The sequence below is a fragment of the Choloepus didactylus genome, chromosome 21 (genome assembly GCF_015220235.1).
Source record: "Choloepus didactylus isolate mChoDid1 chromosome 21, mChoDid1.pri, whole genome shotgun sequence".
In the NCBI taxonomy this organism is placed as follows: domain Eukaryota; kingdom Metazoa; phylum Chordata; class Mammalia; order Pilosa; family Megalonychidae; genus Choloepus; species Choloepus didactylus.
Genome location: NC_051327.1, coordinates 20690798 through 20711333, shown reverse-complemented (window position 1 = coordinate 20711333; position 20536 = coordinate 20690798). Strand labels below are relative to the sequence as shown.

The window sequence follows — 20536 nt, the reverse complement described above, 5'->3', positions numbered from 1 at the left end:
TGGAACGAGGGTATGTGGTTGAACATCACAGTTTGAGAAGCTCTGTCAGAAACCACAGGTTTATGCTCAGCCGTGCACCAGAACCCTGGAGGGCCTGTGAATACCCAGTGGTCCCACCCCCTCCCGTTCCCCAGGTTCTGATTCAGGTCTGGGGTGGGGGCCCTAGGTCTGCATTTCCTAAAGCCCCCAGGGGAGGCGCTCTGAGACCACACTGGAGGCCCCGAGCAGTCCGCGATACACGCAGCCTGGACAGCATTTTGAGAACCACTGGGTCCAAGCCCCTGAGCCAGACCCGAGACCCCGGCGGCAGCCCCTGTCCACGGGATGTCCTGCTATGTCCCAGAAAGGCCCAAACCTGCATGCACGAAAGAGAGACGCTGGCCACACTGCATGTGCTTAGCTATATTCAGAGTACACGAGCTTTATTCAGCAACGAATGGCAGTATTTCATGAGAATGAGCTGCACGTCAGTGTGAATGCCGTTTCCCACCAAGTCCGAGGGCACATGATGACAGCGACAGGGCCCACCCACATGGCTCACATGGGTTGCTCCTGAATGTTGGGAACTGGGCCTAATCCTTCTTTCCCACTGAACCTGTAACCCACCCCCTCCACAGGCACATCCTTCCCCAGGGCCAAGGGCCAGAGGGGAGAAGGGTGGGGTGTCTGCCCCCACCCCAGGCTCTGTTCAGTCCCGCTTCTTCCTTCTCAAGGCCACCTTGGGGGCAGTGGAGCGGTCACAGACACTATCCACGTTTCTGGGAACTCAGATCCACACAGGTTCAAGTTCCCTTTCTGCTGCAAGCCCTTTTCCTTAATTCAAGTTTAACTTACAGATTTCGGTAAAATGAACTGATATTTACAAAGGACACCGCGCTCATGAAGTTAGTCCTACCCCCACCTAACCCCCAGCGAGCAGGCAAGGGTGTTCTTGGAGCAGGACCGTGTAGCTGCCAAGACAACACACAGAAGAAGGGGTCAGGCTCAGGAGCTCTTGGGGCCAAGTGGAGAAGGTCAGATTCCATTTTCGTTCTAATTCAAGGTACATCCCAGCATCCAACTTAACTGATACAGAGGAAATCGTCTGAGATGCCTGTGTGATGCATGTGTATACATATTTTTGTTTGTGTGCGAACATGTGTGTGTATGATCTTTAGTTAAGTATTCTCATCAGTTTGTGACCTTCCTCCTGGTTCTCTGATGCAGGCAAAGCTGCCCAGAAGAGTGTGTGTGTGTGAATCCCAGACGCACAGCAGATGTGCCACTAGGAGCACAGACCCTTCCAAGTGTCTGAGTTCTGTTTGGGGCCTCTTCAAAGGCAGGGGTATGGTGGGTGACTGAGAGGAGCTTTTGGCAGTGGCTGTACTGTACAGATGGATGGATGGCTGGGGCAAACAGGCCTGCATACGTGAACTCGCACTGCTTAGGGGCACGCACACCAATTCCCAAAGCTCTAAGGCAGTGGTCAGCAACCACTGAGACGGGATGGAGGGAGGGTGCTCACACAGTGTAAGTTTTGACAGACTTGTAGAAGGGTGGGAGAAGCTCGTGGTTCTCGCGGACGATTTCCAGGTACTCAGAGGGAGTCTCCAGCAAGAAGGGCCCACAGCACACCTGGCAGCAGCACCTCACTCCAGAGGGTGGCTCCGAGTTCTTGTCAGACATGGGGGAAAAGTCAAAATCAGCCACCTAAGGTGAACAAAACCCCATGGGTCAATCACCCACCCACCAGGAGCCCCCTCAGGTGGCCTTATAAGCTCAGCTGGCAGGGGGCAGAGAAACGCCTTTCTGGCACTACATAAATATTCACTGCCTTTATTACTTCTGCTCCCTTGTCCCCCTCTAGCAGCTGCCCTCTCATGGGCATCACTGGCCAGGGCAGGGGTAAGCACAGAAGGAGATAAGTTAGAAGGGAGCCATCAACTCAACAATTTTGCCTGGTCTATGGATATCTCTTGGGTACATTATCCCCAGCTCCGGGGTTGTGCTCTGACATCAAGACCCACCCCAGACCTCCTGGTCTGGTCCCCACACCCTCTCCACAGTCCAGGGTCCAGTGGTCCAGCCTCCACTCTACGGAGCACCCACCTCCACCATGTCCTTTTGCTGAGCAGCATTCCGCAGGGTCATGTACATAATGAAGGCCAGCATTACGGTGATGAGAGTGGCACATGGGAAGGCAAAGATGGCTGGCTGGAGGCCTGGGAGTGATAGAGAGGGCAAAGTCATGGGGTTGCATAATTGGTGCTGAATTCCAGTTCTCAGAAGACCACAGTGAGGGATAGAATAGTAAAATCCCACCTGCAATTTATTTTTCCTTATGTACTTGCACCCCAACCAGGCAACCCCAACTAGGGCAAATTTGGTATTTCATGAAAGGTAAGTTGAAGTGTGTGGGGTCTAAAATATGTCCACAAATTACTTGATACCCCTCCCTTCAAGAGGTGGAGCTTCATTCCCTGCCCCTTGAGCGAGGACTGGATTTAGTGACTTGCTTCTAAAGGAGTGACAGCATATGAGTTCTGAGTCTAGGCCATAAAAGATACTGTGGCTTCCTCCCTGTTCTCTCTTGGATGATGTCCTGGGGAAGCCAGGTTGTGAGGACACTCAAGTAGCCTAGTGACTCCTACTCCAGCTTTTGGCCCTCTAGCAGCTCGGGGCTTACCCTGCTTCCAGGAAGCATCGTAGTGGAGTAGGAAGAGCCTGGAGTGTGGAGTAAGGCAGTTCTGGCTTCAAATCCTGGTTTGGACCAGGTGGTCTGATGCTAATGCAGCCTACCAAGGCTGCCACAAGAACACGACAGGGTGAGGGTGTGAATGTGCCTCGCATGGCGAGTGTAGGTTCTCTCTCTCACGTTCCTCTCCCCACTCCTGGTGCAGACACCACCATATGCCATGAGGTTCTGTTTCCCAACTGGCGGCAACAATTAACCTGTACGGTGTGTCTTCTCCACAGAACTCAGGTGGATCCCAGGCACTCAGTGCCCAGGAGTTGCTGGGACAGTCAGAGCATAAGGCCCCTGACAATGCTCATAGGACACAGAGTCTGCTTTGCCCACAAGGTCAGCCAGGACCCAGAGTGGAGGGTGGTGTCTTCAGAGGGGGGCTGGGGAGACTAGAGAGGACAGGGGCCCACCTCAGGGGCAGATGCAGCCAGCAGGGCTTGGCCTGATCCACAGGGGTCTGGGAAGAACTCCTGTCCCCAGAGAAGATCACTGGACAGGAAGTCTGAGAGTCTGGGTTTGGGGTCAGGCTGGCACCATGTCTTGTTGCCCCTCTGGGCCTGAGTTTCCCCTTTGGTTCCATGAAGAGTAAGACTGGGCTGGACAACTGGAAGACCATCCCTTAGAGTTCTGGGATCCTACTTCCTCCCCTATAAAAGAGAGCCCTTTTCTGCAGCTCCAAGTCCCCCATGGAAATGAAGGGGAGGCACCCAATGTTGTCATAAGCTATTCCTGTGCCTACAAGCCAGGGGCCAGGCCTAATGATGGTTTGGGCAAGGGGAGATGGTTGAGCATCCTGCATTATGAGACATATACACACACACACATATATATTGTGCTTTCTGAGCAGCTCATACCCATTGGAAGACTCCCAACAGCCCAATTTTAACAGAATTGGGAGCTGGAAAGTAAACAACTCAGTCAAGAAAGGACCAGAGGTCAAATCCTCTGAGCCCAGGACCTCTGCCGTCCCTGTACCCATTTAGTGAGGACTTGGTGCAGGGGAGTCAAGGTGGGGGGGGGGTGATACGTGCCATGGTGGTCATGGTGAGGTTAAGAGAATGGGCTGGGGATGGCGGTTTTGATGGTGGTGATGGTGGTCATGATTAGAGTTGTCTGCTGATTCTGGGGCAGGGGCTACAGACGCTTTTGGTGGGAATGGTGACAAAGTTAGCAGGGATGGTGAGGATGGAAGAATTGTTAGTAGTGTGTGTGGTGATGGCGGCCGTGGTGCTGGTAAAGCTAGTTGGTGATAGCTGAGTTAGTGTTGGTTATTGTTAGTGGTGCTGGTGTTGGTAGAATTGATTATTCATGGTACTGGGTGGGTAGAATTGGTTATTGGTGGAATTGGTAGAGGTGGTTATTGGTGGTACTGGTTGAGTGGTGGTATTGGCAGTTGGCCAACAGTGGTGTTGGTCACTGCTGGAGTCAGAAGGGTTCTTGATGGTGTTAGCGTTGGATGGGTTGGCTGTTGACGACGCTGGTAGGGTTGGATGGCTGGAGCATGATGGTGGGGGGAGCAGGGCTGACCAGTGGTTACCGCCTGGGTGGCAATGAAGCAGAAGGCACAGTGTCACTTACTGGACGGCCATACTTGGATCCTATGGTACTGATGGGTCTTGCTGATGACGTTCTCAGCTCGGATGCTGAAGCAATAATCCCCAGGATTCCTGAAGGTGTGGGTCAAGTTGTAAGCCGTGATGGCCACTGACACCGGGTGGCATTCCCCTTCCTCCAGCGGCAGGCACTCGGGCTTGAGGAGCCAGCACACAGTCAGCGGGGGGCTGTCAGGAAATGGGTAGTTTTTTAGAAACGGTTTGGTAAAGAGTGAGAGCACAGACTAAGGCCAAGAAAAGCCAGGTGGGCAGGACCTCCAGCTTCACGATGGTGCATAAGAGATGTCCTTGGACCCCAAGGGGATCTCAGGCAAACAGAGACGGGCACAGACGAACTCATTCTTAATGAGGCAGTCAGGGAAAGCTTCCTGGAGGAGGTGACATTTGATCTTAAAGGATAAGTAGACTTCAGATAGGTTAGAAAGGGGCAAGGGCATTCTGGGTTGCTGACAGGGCTCAGTCACAGGCTCAAAAGCTGGAAGATACAGATGCACACAGAATCCTTGAAAGCAGTGACTACATCTTGTTCACTTTGTCCCTCCAGCATCTAGGATGGGTCCAAAGCAGACTTAGAATAAATGTCTATCTGCTGGCTGGCTGGCACAGGCTCTCCTGCACAGGCTGGAGCAGAACAGGCTTTTTGGGAGGAAAGGGGCATTTCAAAGGGGCTTTGAGGGATGAGGAGAGTCTGAGTCCATGGGGTGACAGGAAAAGAAGTCCAGGCTGAGTTAACTGCGCAGACAGAGGCCGGGCAGCTGGACTGGAGACACAGGCCATGGACCAGGGCTTTTCATAGGGCTGGCCCATCACCTGCCTTCGCCTCGCACGCCCATGCTACAGACAGCCCCAAAAGGTCAAGCCTCCCTCGCCTGGCCCCTGAGAAGGAAGCTCTGCCCAGCAACCGCCACATGTCGGGGTGGGGGTGGGGGACCAGAGGATGCAGCAAACTCTGCAGGGTGCATCTCCTGGAGTGCATGGGCAAGGCCCACAGGGCACCCCCAGTGCACTCGGGGCCCTGCTCACCTCCCCAGGAAGTTCAAGGTCACTGTCATCTTCTGAAAGGTCTGAATGAGGGTGGGTCCCAAAACCTGGATGCCTCGAAGCGTTTCTGAAAGGCAGAAAGGGCTGTTAGACACGGCGGTTGAGGACAGCTGTCTCAAGGCTCCCAGGAGCTGGGGCTGTAGGGCCCCCCTCTGTCCCCTCCCCTGTCCCAAGGGCGCCTTCCCCTTAAGGGAGGGAGGGGCGCAGGTCTGCATAGAACGTGTGCTGGTCGCACAGGCGTCTGCTCGGAGCGAGGAAGCTGGACAAGGCAGCAGGACCCCGGTCACTGGGTCCTGGGGCCAGCCTGGGGTCCAGCGACTGCCCTGCGCTCTGCCTCCGTCACCATGGCCCCAGCACAACCGAGAAATCAGCGGTAGCTGCCTAAGTGTCCCCCCGCTCTGCTTCGGGAGTCCCCTTGGTGCTGGGGAACCTGAGCTGGGCTCTGGGAGCAGACAGGCCGGGGGTCCAATTCCAGCTCCGCTCCTCGGTGGCCTTTGGGGGCCTCTATAAAGTGGGGATGTGAGAGAGACACCCCGAGGAGCGCACGTGCATCCCCAACACGACCCAACCCTGGGAGCGGCAGGGTCTGGGGCTCCCCTTGGGGCCCACCCCGCAGCCCCCAGCCCACCCCAGACCCACCCTGCAGCTTCAGTGAGGCCGAGAAGTCGCCCGTCTTCTGCATGATGCCCTTGCCGGTGTCCCCCTCTGCCTGCGCCCACTCCGCCACCACTTTGAGTTTGACGGTGAAGGTTCCAATGATGGAATAATTATAGTAGACCATGGCGTCCTCGGTCATCATCTGGGTCCTGGAGGGTGGCAGGAAGGAAAGCGGGTGGATTGCCTGTCCTGGTTCTCGGAAGTGACTCCACCAACGACTTGCTAGAGTCACAGGTGGCCTGAGCTGACCTGTGCTCTCTTTCTCCACCGTCAACACAGAGCCGCTTCTCGGCCAGCCAGAGCTCCAGGAGAGCTGGCCCAGCCCTGCCATTTCACAGATGGGGAAACTGAGGCCAGGAAGATCAGGCCTGGGACTGCAAGGCCGAGTCCCAGGCCCCTTCCTCTCCTCTCGGCATGCAGCTGTGACGTGGATGTCCTGAGCTGTGTCCTCCAAGAGGCAGCCTGGCTGCACAGGCACAGCTGGTGAGGTCTCAGCCCCGCAGCCTGTCAATCACCCTGCAGGTCTGCCATGCCAATCACCTAATGTCTCCACCTGCAGTGCCATCTCCTGCAAGCCGTGGCGAGCTCCAGCCCTGTGATCACACCTGGAGACCTTGCCAGAAGCCGACACTGTGCTTAGCTAAAGTGGCTGCTGTTTGTCTTTGTGGTTATAGGTTACAGGTGGGAGAACTCCCAAGGGCAGGTGCCTTTCACCTGTTCACCTGCCAGGGACATGTTCTTCCCCCATCTCCCACCTCCAGTCAAAAATTTGAGAGAGGTGCTGTGTTACAGACAGACCACCAGCTCCTGACCTGAACCACGGCAACTCAGGAAAATCTGGGGAAGGTTCTAGAAGCATGGATCTCCTCTATATACAGGCAGAACCACAGCTACATCACAGGCTATGCCATAACCTAGTATATAATATCATGCTCTTTCCTCGCAATTACCTGAATCACTTCAAAAGGAAGTCTAATAATAAAAATCTTTGCATTGATTTATCAGTGCTCTTTACATAAGACATTTATTAAACCTTTACCTATTATACATCATCCAAATATTTTCTCCCAGTTTAACCTTTGTCTTTTGATTTTATTTACTTCTTTCCCACTCAAATTTTAAATTGGATGATGCCAAATCTAGCATTCTTTTCTTTATTGATTCTGTCTTTATTTTTATTCTTAGAAATGCTTTCCCCAGTGTCAAATTATCCAACTGGAGGGGATCAGCTACATTTCAATCTACTTCTGGTTCTTTACGTTTAAGGTTTTAATTGGTCTGGAATTGATTTTGTTAGTGAGCAGACTGTTTTTCCCTCAGAGTTAACCAACTGTCCTGACATCTCTTATTAAATAATCCATCTTTACTGACAGGCTGTGTATACATTTAGGTTTGTTTCTGCGTTTTCTATTCTGTTCCATTTGAGCTGCCTATTTTTGCTCCAAATTTTCTGTATTCATGTATGTGTGCATTACCACTTCCTCTCCCTATCCCCATGCATCATCATTCTGCTTTTCTGACATTTTTTTCTTCTTACAATATTGAGAAATTCTCTCCTCACTTTTAAAATTCTTTTTAAGGTTCTCAGAACAATTTTCGGTTCTATTCACATAGATCCTACAGTTTTTATATGTTTTATAACTATTATAAATAACTTTTTCTATTGCTTAGTTTCCTGGCTGCTAAAACAAATACCATACAATGGGTTGGCTGAAACAAGAGGCATTTATTGGCTCACAATTTTGAGGCTAGGAGAAGTTTGAAATGGAGGCATCAGCCAGGCAAGGCTTTCTCCCCGCAGACTGTGGCATCCTGGGGCTGGCTGCCAGCAGTCCTTGGCTCTTGGCTTTTCTGTCACATGGAAACACACGTGGCGGCATCTTCTCCTTTCTCTCTAGGGTTCCGTGGGCTTCCAGCTTCTGGATGCTCCTGTTGGCTTTGGCTTCTCCTTCTGTGTCCAATTTCCTTTGCTATAAACACTTCAGCCCTAGTGGATAAAGGCCCAACCCCATTCAGTTTGGAAACATCTTAACTAACATCTTCAAAGGTCCTATTTGCAAATGGGCTCACACCCAGCGGACTGGGGGGTGGGACCCGAACGTATCTTTTGTGGGAGACATGATTCGATCCCCAACAATTACCATTATATGGAAAAGCTACAATAATCTTTGTTTTGTAACAAGCCACATTACTAAAATCTCTATTTAGTTTTAAGCTATTTTAAGATATTTTATTTGCATCTCGTGCTTCCAGGTAAACAGGACTGACATCAGTGTCTGATGACTTTTGTCTCCTTTCCAATATTCATGTTCCATTTCTTTTTCTTATTTTATTTCACTGGCTAGTCAAGAAAAGTGTTCCATTGTAATAGAAATAGTGAATAAAGTCCTCAACTTGCAAGGAAGTAAGTATGTAATAAGTACGGAGCTTGTTCACTGCTTGGAGACAGTTTCCTCATGTTCTAAAAGCAAGACACATATGTAACTTTAGCATCTATGTCATAGTCCAAAAATTATTGCTATTTGAACTTTTACTGGATTTGCATTAAATTTACAGAATAACTTGGGGAAAATGGATTACAATATTAAGACTCACCATCCTAGCTGCTGTGTGTATATCCATTTACTAGAAACTTGGCTACCCCTCCGGGGCTCTGTAGCTTTCTTCACACAGGATCTTGTCCATTTTCAGGCGAAATGTTCCTATGTTTAATTTATATTCTATTTTTTCTCTCATTAACCGGGTTTCCCCACTTTGTTTTCTAATTGATTATGACTGGTACAGAGGAAAGCTATTAATACCTTAATGGGTGTGGTGCCTTGGGGTTAGATACCCCAGAAAAACATGCCCTTAAATCTTAACCCATTCCTGCGGGTGGGAGCCCATTTGTAAGCAGGACCTTTGAAGATGTCATCAGTTAGGGTGCTCCCAAACTGAAAGAGTGGGCACTTAATCCAATACGGCTAAAGTCCTTATAAACAAAGGGAATTGGATAGAGAAACAGAAGCCATTGGGAGCAGCCAGCAGCTGGAAGCCCATGGAACCCAGAAGACAAAGGAGAAGGTGACACCATGTGCGTTCCCATGTGACGGGAAGACGAGGAACCCCAAGGATGGCCAGCCGGTGAGAAGAAACCAACCCCGGAAGGAAGCAAGCCCTCCAGCCTCTGACACCATGAGCCAATAAAATGGGTCACCTTATTAAATGCATACCATTTTTTTTTTTCTGTCAGTTCTCTAGAACTGTGCTATCCAATACATACTGACTAGCCACATGTGGTGGTTTAACTTTAAATTATTTAAAATTAAATAAAATTATACATTTAATTTCTCAATCACACTAGCTACAATTCAAGAGCCAGTAGCAACATGAGAACATTTCCAAAAGTTCTATTAGACAGCGTGGCAGTATAGTTCAGGTAGATCATCTTTTCTGTAAATGATAATTGTCTGTTTTCTAACATTTATGCCTCATGTATTTTCTTCACTTATTGAATAAGTTAGAACTTTCAGAACGATGCTGACTGACACCAACGAGATGAGGAAACCTAGTGTTGTTTCTGCGTCTTGGGCAGGGTTTGTCACAGTATTTCAATGGAATGATTCCCAAAAAGCGTCTGACCACAGAATCCTCTACTCATGAAGGGCTAAGAATTCAATATCCTAAATTTCATTACTAGCTGTAATGATGGTCGTTGGTTTCAGACACTTATTTTCCTTGTTTACTGAGATAACATTAAATGTCCATTTCTGCTCATTCTGACACCTCTCTGGCATCGAAAGAGAGGACTGTACGATCTTTCCCCTTTAACTTATTAAGGTGATGAATTAAAATAATCGAGTTCCTAATAGTGAATCGTTTTAGCAATCTAAGATAATCCTGACTTCCGTGCTTCTCAAATTTGGTCGTGCAAAGGCCATGAGGCAAATCTAGTGCATCTTCCAGTAATCAACGTTACTTTTGGATGGAAAGAAACACAGAACAGGGAATTATTGCTTAGTAGGGACACTTTCTGTTTGGGGTGATGGAAAAGTTTTGGTCACGGATGGTGGTAACGGAGCACAACTTTCTGAGTATAATAGCACCACTGAAGTGTACACTTGAAAGTGGTTAAAATGCAAAATGCTAGGTTTCATGTTACTACAATAACTTTAAAAAAAAATACAAATACTTTATGGAATAGCGAGCAAAATGTGCATCTGTTTTCAATATAAAACATACCACTCAGAAGGATATCTTGCTCCTAGACCAGGCCCCTTAAGAGCCCTTGGCTCTTCTCTCTCCCTCTGAATACAAAAGTATTTTGGTGACAATTTTAAACATGCATAAAATTCTCAGTGGACATGATGTCTTATTATTTTAATAATAATGAATTGGCTATTTCATCCAAAATCATTGCATCTGAGGCTTAAAATGGCACATAGTTTTCTTTTTTTGAGCTGGTTATGCTTATTTTTAGAATGAAATGAGAATCTTTCCATCTTGAACTGTGCTCTGGAGGACTTTATACAATAACACGAGAGTTTACTGGGATCTTTGAAAATATGAAATAACTCGTCAGTAAAACCATCTGGTTCTGGCCTTTTTTTTTTGGGGGGGGACCCCTTTTTAGAGATAATCATTTGCAACATTTTCTACTTCTCAAGTTAATTTTAGTAATTTATATTTTCTTAGAAAATGTTTCAATTCATTGACATCCTCAAATATATCAGCATGGAGTTTTGAACTGTACAAAATATTATCTTATCATTTAAAAAATCTTAGCTCTGTACCTGTAGTTATACCACTTTCTCATTCTTTATAGAATTTTTAAACATTTCTAACAGCTTTATTTGAGATATAAACTGATAGAATTTTTTAATGTGTTTGTAAATATGTTTTTTTCTCATTTGAAAAAATTAATACCAGCTTGAGGTTCTCCCACTTCATTTTCCCTGCAAAAAAGCCAGATTTGTAATTTATCAATCCTGTTTTCCTACTTTCTAATTCATTTTTGAATGTATTAATTCCTTCCTTGTTCTTTTACTGATGTGTATTTTTTTTTCTTTTAACTTCTTGAGTTGAGTATTTTATTTGTTTTCTTTTCATTCTTTCTTATTTAATAATTAAAACACTTAAAACTATGATTTTAACTCGGGATATGACTTTAGGATTGTTCTATAAATGTCAATGCACAATAGTTCCGTCATCATTTTCTCAATATTACGTAATCACAGTTTTAAGTTGCCTTTTGACCCAAAACTATTTTACGATCCTATTTTAAAATACCTAATTGGTTAGGTTTTTGACCAAACTTTTAATGAATTTTCAGTCTGCAATGTGATTAGAATATGGCGCTTTTTTACTTCTAGGTTCTAGAATGTAAACCTAACAGGACCTTCTTTATATTTTTTGATGCTCTGATATTCCATTTAGAAAGGTTTTTCGGTCTGTACTATCACCCCTGTAAATTTACCTTTTACATCTAAAGGAACACTGTTTGGTTTTTAAATGCTTTTCATCTCAAATTCTACTTTGCTGGTGTAAATAGTGTTACTGTTGCTTTATTTTAATTTTCTTTATATTTTACACTAATAAGCAAACACATTTGCATACATTTGCATGATGTATATATTTTTTTGCCCTTTTCCATGGATGCTTTTAAAGCAAGACACAGATCCCAGTCTAAAGCAGCCAGTGACTGTTTTTGCTAACCAGCTTTAGTGTTTTGTCTAGGTTTAAAAAACCTATCATGTAAACTAAGAAGTTTGAGAAGCATGCTGGGCTTTCCCCTCATTTATATGAAGAGACAAACAGACACGAAAGGGCAGCCCAGGGGAGAAAAAAATAAAATTTAATTTTCAATTCAGGTCAAATTGTACCATTATGAAGGTAACAAGTTGAACCACTGAGGTGTTTTAATAAGGAACAAAAGAAGTAGGTTTAAATCAAAAGCAGAGGCACCTACGTGGTAACAAATATGGGAGAATTTGTCCAACCCAGGGTTGGAACACAGCCAGCCAACCATGGGCCAAACCCGGCCCACCGCATGGTCTTATAAATAAAGTTTTATTGAAACCCAGCCATGCTCATTTCTTGACAGAGAGTCCATGGCAACTTTCACATTACAATGGAGAGTAGAGTAGTTGACATGGAGACCAATGGACCCTCAGAGCTTAAGAGGGGTCTTTACAGAAAATATTTGCTGATCCTGGACTATGACATGGGAAGAGACTACCAAAGGATTTCCTGGCATCCATTTGTGGTTGGATACACGCTTTAGAGCTGGCAGACCCAATTCCACCCTTACCCCTTGAATCAGATAGGATCATTCCCATTTTTCAACAAGGGGATAACAATAGCTAAGTCACTCACCTGCATTTCCTTACCTGTCTCCGTTTCCTTACCTATAGTCTGGGTGTTAATAGCAATAACTAATCTGGGTGATTATGAGCATCACGTGAGATCATGCATGCAAAACCCAGGGAGAGTAAATGCTCTCTGCTGCTAGGGGAAGACGGTTTCTGAAAAGAGCAGAGACAAGCATCTCTCCTTTAAGAAAGGGCACTGGCACGGCCAGCCTCTCTGGATTCCTTCCAGCTCGGGTCCATAATTTTCTGCTTTCCAGATCTTGGCATTCCTCAGGACTGGGCATTTCTCAGCCTTGCAGAGCACACCAGAACCCTGGCCCCTGCAGATCCATACTCCAAGCTTGTCTGTACCCCGTCACATGCACCACTGCTCCCCAGTGAGGGGAGTCACAGGCTCAGCATGTGGGAGTGTCAGCCAGCACCCTGGGTGGGGGGACCCGAGGTGCGGAGTGAGGGGTCTCTGCTGAGCTTCACTGTGACAGCACTGCCTCACACAAGCTCGGGGGTGGGAGGACTCTGTCTGCGGGCTGCCTGGGTATAGGGCCAAACCCCTACTTCTCGACCTGCCTCCTGCAGCCTGGCCCGTTGAGAGGAGAACCTCTGGGTTCTAACCCATACCTGCCACTGGCTTCCTGGGTGCCCAGGAAAATGGAGAAACATCACACCTACCTTGACCCTCCTTAAAGGGCTGCTTTGGGCACCAGTGATCTCCTCTGCCAGGTTGCAGGCACCTCGAGGGCAGGGCCGTGGGTCATTCACCATGGTCCCCAAGCATCCTGGGCTTGGCACCAAGCAAGTGCTCAAGGAGTATTTGGGGCAAGTGAGTGAAGACGGACAACAACAGGGCACTCTGCAAAATGCCAAGGACGGCCAGGCCAGGGCACAGCTGGGGGGCCCAGAGGCCACCAGCCAGGGGCCAAAGCTTGGGAGCATCAAGGGGATTCTGACATACCCATCTCCGAAGTCCCAGCTGTAGAGGAATGAGGAGGACTTGAAGAAGTTGCTTGGGTCATGGAGGAGGAAGGAGATTTTAAGAGTCGTCTTGGTGAGATAGGAGCTGGGCCAGGGCAAGGAGCTGTTCTGGGTGACGACAAGGTTGCCCACAAGGAACTCTGGCAGAGAGAACGGAGGGTGAGACCTGGGATACACCAAGAGGGCCTCCTCCTGACAGAGCAGTCTCTCCCCCACCTCAGCCTTCCGGATTCTCGGGGAGGGAGGCCCCCACACACCAAATATAGTCCTCACCCCACCTTCCTGGACAAGGGTGGAGATGCATCAAGTGCGTTACATGCAGAACTTCACTCCTGCACCTCTATCACCAAGATCCAGAACTTTCTGGGACAAATGATGCCCAGGACCAAAAAAGTGGAAAGTAAGGCATGTTTGACAAAGCTAATTTGGAAAATACTGAAAAGTAGGATAAAAAGGAAAAGAAATCACCTGTCACTCAAGCACAACCACTGCTGATACTGTGAAGTATTGCAAAGTATCGTGCGCATGTGTTTAATACATACATGAAACATCAAATTGGTTGCACAATTTTGTGCTTTGCTTTTTTTTTTTCAATTTTACAAGCATGAATATTTCCCCATGGCTTTACCAACTCTTTGTAAGTATCATTATGAATAGTTGCAGAAATTATTTCTACATACTTATCCAGTCCCCTTATGGTTGGATACTGAGCTTATTCATATTTTCTTTTGCTATTATAAACACTGGCGTGATGGACATCTTTGTGAGGAAAGCATTACCCAAATGGGGTTTTTTCCCTGAAAATAAATTCTTTATTTGAGGGCAGAGACTTCTTGGAATGAGAATGAATGAATGAATGAATGAATGGGCCAAAGACAGAAAAAATATATAACCGCTGATACCTATTGACCAATGGGTCTCCAAAGGGAAGTGCTAATTTATACCCTCAGTAGCAACATGTGCTCTAAGGGTCCATTTCCGCCAGCAGTGGGTATGACTGTAATTTTTGATCCTTCGTTAACTCTGATAACAGAGAAGGAAACATGGGTCAAATGTGCATGTAATGGCCCGTGAGGCTGCAGGTTTTTTATGGGCTGAGAGTTTGGAGAGAAATCTGCGAACAGGAAAGGGGCTCACCTGTGATGGGAAGGACGACAAAGTTCCTGGCCACCGGCTGGCACATCCAGCAGTTGGCGGCCGTGACCCAGACGGAGACTGGGAAGTCCCCTGGCACATTCCCGACCACGTGGATGGTGGAGCTCGACGGCTTCTCCTTTTTCCCAGTGAGAACTAGCGGGGAGTGGAGCCAGTGGAAGCGGTAGAAGTGGGCATCAGCGGGCAGGGGCAGGCTGCCATTGTCCTTGGCCACGAGGCCGGCCGAGATGGTCACTTCTGCACCTGTGGTGGCAGGGCCATCCGTGACGAGGCGGAGCTCGTACAGGCCTGGGAGCCCAGAGACAAAGACTGTGTTTCAAGAGTGGCAAGGAGCCCACGGCCACCCTCTGGGTTGGCTTCTGTCATTCTGTGTCACAGGCACAGCTTAAGGAACGGACTTGCCCAGAGTCACACACACAGCTAGCTCGCTGTCAAGCTGAGATTCAACCCCCAGCTCAACTGACTCCAAATCACATGCTCTTTACCATGCCCCCCATTTATATCCCTAGCAGGGACTTGCAGAGCACGTGTAGGGCATGGGCCAGTCTCCTATCAGCTCAGCAAAGACTGCAAGTGCACGTCACCGGAGGGCTACTACAGCCGTCCCTGCTGGACAACTACTGCCGAGAATTTTCCGTTACTCTCTTGGCTTAGGCGTTACATGTCCAGCAAAATGCACATAAGAAACGCACAGCTAAACGAGGATGGACCCCTTTACAGCCCCAATACCTTAACAAGGCACAGGAAAGAGGTCCATTCTGACCATGTCTGTAACCCAAAACCTTTCCTCTTCTCCCTCGGGTCTGTTTCAAAATCCATAAAGTGAGAAGTTCTGCATCTGCAACCCCCAAAGTGGCAGCTGCTGGCCACATCCTGTTATTTAAGTTTCACATGAAACAAAATTTAAAATCCAGTTTCTCAGTTGCCCCAGGCACATTTTAAGCACTCAGGGGCACGTGTGGCTAATGGATTCTTTATGGGATGGCCCAGGGCCAGGTTAGGACTTTCAAATAATGTCCCCTCCACCACACTGACGGTAAGACTAACTGTAGAAAATCTGAACATAGAGAAGAGTATAAAAGAAAAATTAAAATATTTTATTAAAAATAAAAACAAAAAAGAATAAATAATAACCACTCTAACCATATTGGGGCATTTCCTACCATACACTGTTTAAAATTATACTTTACTCTACATAAGATTATATATCCTTTTGTCAGTTTTATTCACTTCTGTATCATGGGCATTTTCCTATTGTCTTTACTCTTCAACTATTTGAGACAGCTGCCTAATATTCTGTCATATGAACAAGGTAAGATTTTTAAAATAAAGTTTGTTTCCATCAAAAAGGGAGTGCTCACTCATAAAAAAAAATATTAGAAATGCCCTATTATCCTACCTCCCAATGACAATGGCTGCTATCACATCACTGTGTCCTCGTTTCTTTTTTGCACGCAGAGAAGTTTTTTATTGAGTTATAATCACACTCGGTACACAGTTTTGAATTATTTTATTTTCACAGGACAACATCCTGAAGGCATATCTGTGGTCTCCCTAATACCAAGTTCTGCACAGAAACAGCATTTCCTTCATCACCAAAAGTCCTGCTGGCAGTGCTCCAGTCCCTCTGGATCTCTTCCCTCTCCAAATCCACGGTTCCCCTCACCCCTCATTTTCTGTCAAGGTTAGAGGATTCAGATGTCCCCCAAACCCGTCCCCAGACACCCACTGGGATGGCTATAATCAAAACATAGGAAAATAGCAAGCACTGGCAAGGATGTGGAGAAATAGGAACTCTCATGCACTGTGGGTAAGAAGGGAAGATGGTGTAGCCGTGGTGGAAAAAAGCTTGGTGGTTACTCAAAAAGTCAAGCCTAGAATTACCATCCTACCTGGCAATCCCATTTCTAGCTATATGCCCAAAAGAACTGAAAGCAGGGATTCGAAGAGATATTTGCACACCGATGTTCACAGCACCATTATTCACAATTGCCAAAAGGTGGAAGCAGCCCAAGTGTCCATCGACAGTTGAACTGAAAAACCAAATGTGGTCTCTACACACAATAGAACATTATTCAGCCATAAAAAGAAATTAAGTTCTGATCAATGTGACACAAGAGGACAAACGTTGTATGATTCCAATTATATGAAATGTCTGGATTGGGCAAATCCATAGAGACCAAAAGTACATTAGATGTTCCCGGGGGCTGGAGGAAGGGGGTACGGGAAGTTAAGGCTTAACAGGTGCAGAGTTTCTGTTTGTGGGGATGAAAAAGTTTTGCACAACGCTGTGAATGTAATTAATGCCACTGAATTGCACAATTAAATGTGGAAAAATGGCAAATTTTATGGTATGGATCACCATGATAAAACGATAAAAAAAAAAAAAGTCTCACTCCCCAAGCCCTTGCTATTCTAGCAGCTCCCATCTGAGGATGCTTCCTCCTTTCCAACACCACTATCACAGCTTCCGGCCAGCCTCCATCCGGCCCTGGATATCCTTGCCCCGGGCTGCTCCAATCCCAGCCCGCTAGCAGTCATCCCCAACAAAGAGCATCCTGTGGGGCAAATCTGAGCCTGGGCCACCCTCTGAGTAGTGTCCAGACTCATGCCTTAGCACATCTAAGCTGGAGCTGGCGACTTTAAGGCTTGCAGCTCCCCCACATGCTCTGTCCTTTCCAGCCCCAGGGCCTTCGCACATTCTGTTCCCACTGCTAGGGAGCCTGAGGCCCTTCTCTATCTATTTGTTCATGGATAAAACCTCTTCTGAGGCCTTCCATGCACTCCCACTCCCCCAGGGCTCTCCCAACAGCCTGAGCATCCCATTGTATCTCCATCTTCCCCAGTGCACTCCTTGGGGGCAGGGATCATGCCACCTCCCTGGTGCCCACACAGTGCTTGGGACATAGGTGTCCAATGCTGAATGGCACCTGGAGGGGGAGTGTGGCCAAGGGGTGCTGACAGCTAGCGCTGAAGGAGTTCCTCCCACGTGCCCACAGGTGCTGTGCTGGGAGGTCCACAGGTGCAGGCCACGCCCCTCCATAAACCTGGGAGGTGAGGTGGTTTGTCCCCAACTGTGCCCCCTGGACTTGCAGCAATGCTGCCCACTCTACCAGGGCCTTTGGCTCCAGCCTTACAAATATCACTCCTGCCACCCATTCCGGTTGGAGTCCCTTTCCTTCATGGCCATTTCTTGACTTATAATGTCATTTGAGTCGAGATGCTAAGGGCTGGTCACTTCTGGGGAAAGGCTGGCATTGAAAACAGGATCTGCCGTGTTAAGGCCACCGCCTGAGCCAAGATGCTTGGCTGACATGTCTCCTCCTTCAGGAGGCCGGCTCCACCCCAACTCCCCAGCGAGGAGCGGAGCGTGGGCTGGAGCGAGGCTGGCAGGTGGTGGGGACATTCAGCTGCATGCTAATGGCCACCCGGCATCTGCAGCAAGAGAGACGTGTGTCAGCAGGACGCAGATCGGTTGCCAGGGGAATGGAATCAGGACGGCAGCAGCTCCATCTGGGGGGCTGGGGGGTGGGGAGGGGCAGTGACTGCTGCAGTCGTTGTGGCAGGCCCCGGCCCGGCTCACAGGCCCCCCCACCCCCCACCCGCGTCCCCCGTGTGCCCAGTCACAAGGAGGCCCCCGGGTCACTCCCTCTTAAGCTGATTTCTCAAAATCAGGTGTTTGCATAGACCCTGAGTGAGGCTACCTCACTCTTCGGGGCTCTCGGGAGTGTCGGGGGCATTGTGGCTGAAATAGGCAGTGAGGGCTTTTCCAAGTGGGGCGGAGGGAGTCAGACCCAGGCCCAGGGGAGAGGCCTGGAAGAGCCCTGGCCTCAGGGACGGTCAAGACAGGGGCTTTGGGGTGCGTCCATACGGCCAGAAAGAGGGCTCTACAGGGGCCCCAGGGGACCAGAGCTGAAGGGTCAACTCAAAGGGGCAGCTGCTCACACAGCCTGACCCACCTAGCAGGCCCCCAGGGCTTCCATTTGGAGTACAGACACTTTCCCTGACAACACAGCATGTGAGGCCCAGAACATTCTGGAAAGTGACTTCATCAGCCCCTCTCACACTGCACATGCTGACAGCCCAAAAACACTTCTCAAAACACTTCCTCAGAAGCCTGGATCACGCAACCTGGAATTCTTGGTCCAGTACATGGACTTGAGTTACAAAACCCGTGGTGTAGAAAGCATCCCATGCTGGTTAACCCAACCTCAGAAAGGCCCAACCAGAGGGCTTTGGAGCCTTTTCTCCCTCAACCCCATTCCCAGAGACTGGAATTTTATGGGTGCAAAAGACCTTCATGGGCCACCTTGGGAACTATATATGACTTCCAAAGAATTAACTTGCTTTTTTTTTTTTTTTTTTTTTTTTTTTTTTAATTTAGGATACATTGATGATTTCTGGATACAGGAAAACCTAATGGACAAAATACCCAATTTCTGCACGAATTTCCAGGGGGGGGACAAGATCCTCTTCTAGGGACTGTAGCTTTCCTTCACAGAGCAGCACCCTGTTCTCTTCCCCTCTGCCCCTCTTTATGGGGGAGGGAAGGTGGTGGGAAATGCTGGATATTTAACCCCAGACTGCTGTCGACACCTGTCCCTTGACAACTCTCCAGTGTGTGTCCCCTTTATTCTCAAAATGTGGCAGAAAGGGAGGTGCTGTCTTACGGCGGTGGGGAGGTGGGGGGTGGGGGGCCCCAACAAAACCTGGCAGCTCAAGGTCCATTTTGGAAACCACTCCAAAGAGAAAATGGCCGGCTGGCCTATGATCACATCCTCCTGAAGCCAACGAAAACAGGTTGGAACTCTCCACATGAGGCGACGTTTTAAGGCAAAATCGTAAAATCGCTGCCACGTGGGCTACCTGTCCCGCTCCCGGGGGGCTGTGGCGTGATGACTGCCCCTGCCACATTCCCAGAATCTCCCTCCAACACCCCCAGGGGACGTGGACGGATAAGCCGGCTAGCCCGCGGTTCCCAGGACAGGGCCGACCTGGGGGGTGGGGGGTGGGGGGCGGGAGCGACTTCTGGGGAGAAGGTGAAGGAAGAGGGGAGAGGAGTGACGGGAAAGAGCTTCGCCATCCTCCCCTCCACCGCGCGCCGCAGTGGCCTCCAGGGAGGAAGGTGGTGCGCGCAGGGCGCACGGAGGCCCCTCCGCCGCCCGGGCGCCCAGGCCAGCCCGCCCGCCTGAACCCACGGCCCCGGGCTGGCTGCGGCCCGACGGGCCCCGCGCCTTACCTGCGGCCGCTGGGGCCGGGGCCAAGGGCAGCAGGCCGGCGAGCCAGAGGAGGCGGCCAAGGCGCAGCGTCACGGTCGGGGCCATAGCGCCGAGCTAAGGCGGCGCGGGCTATCGCGCCTCGGGGCGCGCGGCGCGGGGCTGAGCCGGGAGGTGCCGGCAGTGCGCACTCGCTCGCTCTCGCCTCGGGACTCGGTGCTGCTGCGCGGCGCCGCCGCCGCCCACAGCCCCGCGCCGACCCCTGCCCACGTGAGCTGCACCGCGCGCCCGTCCTGCGTCCGCGTCGCCCCCTTCCCGGGCCCACGCCCCTCCCGGCGCCGGCGTCCCCTCTCCTGCCCGAGCCCCCACCCCTCCGCGAGCCCGCGCCCGCCGCCTGTGACTCAGCGTCCCCAGACGAGGGCACGGTGCTGCCGGCTCCTGGGGGCCGCTGTCCTGCGCCCTGTCCCTTCGTGACGCTTGTGGCGGGGAGAGACCTTGGGCGCCTGCGGTGTGCCCGGCGCTGGGCAAGGGGCTGGCCCAACCGAGGGAGGGGCTTGCGCACTCGGACCTGAGCCGAACGTCGCTCCCCGTTTTACCCTTTTTCTGCGCCTGATTTCCCTTCTGGGAAATGGGGTTCGTGCTCCTACCTGGGCCCACGGCTTCTTCACTGTCACTGAGGGCCTTGCGAGGGCCACACAATCGCGATGGGCAGGTGCTTGCAGCTGCCATTCTGGAGCAGAGCAGGCCTCTCCTTCTAGAAGCTGGTGGGGGGGCCTGGCCGCCCTTAAAGACTGAGAGCTGGAGGCT

General features: G+C 49.6%; 1 protein-coding gene across 2 annotated transcripts; it reads right to left on the bottom strand.

The window, feature by feature from the left end:
* Window positions 1–393: 393 nt before the first annotated feature.
* On the bottom strand, window positions 394–19965 carry TMEM130 (transmembrane protein 130). 2 transcript variants are annotated; one of them, XM_037814872.1, is made up of 8 exons: window positions 19753–19965; window positions 14496–14801; window positions 13339–13498; window positions 6019–6185; window positions 5362–5446; window positions 4304–4506; window positions 2089–2201; window positions 394–1689 (listed from the first exon to the last, which is right to left on the bottom strand). In XM_037814872.1, exons 1-8 carry the CDS (start codon window positions 19835–19837, stop codon window positions 1501–1503), a joined length of 1308 nt encoding a protein of 435 aa, XP_037670800.1. In that variant the 5' UTR covers window positions 19838–19965; the 3' UTR covers window positions 394–1500. The 2 variants fall into 2 exon arrangements, with proteins under 2 accessions (XP_037670800.1, XP_037670801.1); XM_037814873.1 differs by having other exon boundaries at window positions 394–1653; window positions 19753–19963.
* Between the last annotated feature and the right edge of the window lie 571 nt (window positions 19966–20536).

Excerpts from the sequence above, each read along its gene's own strand:
- TMEM130 (XM_037814872.1), bottom strand. The coding sequence starts at position 19,837 with ATGGCCCCGACCGTGACGCTGCGCCTTGGCCGCCTCCTCTGGCTCGCC. Across the intron at positions 6,186-13,338 it reads AGCTGGGACTTCGGAGATGG|GACCCAGATGATGACCGAGG; the intron begins GTATGTCAGAAT and ends GCCACCCTCCAG. Across the intron at positions 5,447-6,018 it reads GGCCTCACTGAAGCTGCAGG|AAACGCTTCGAGGCATCCAG; the intron begins GTGGGTCTGGGG and ends TCTGCCTTTCAG.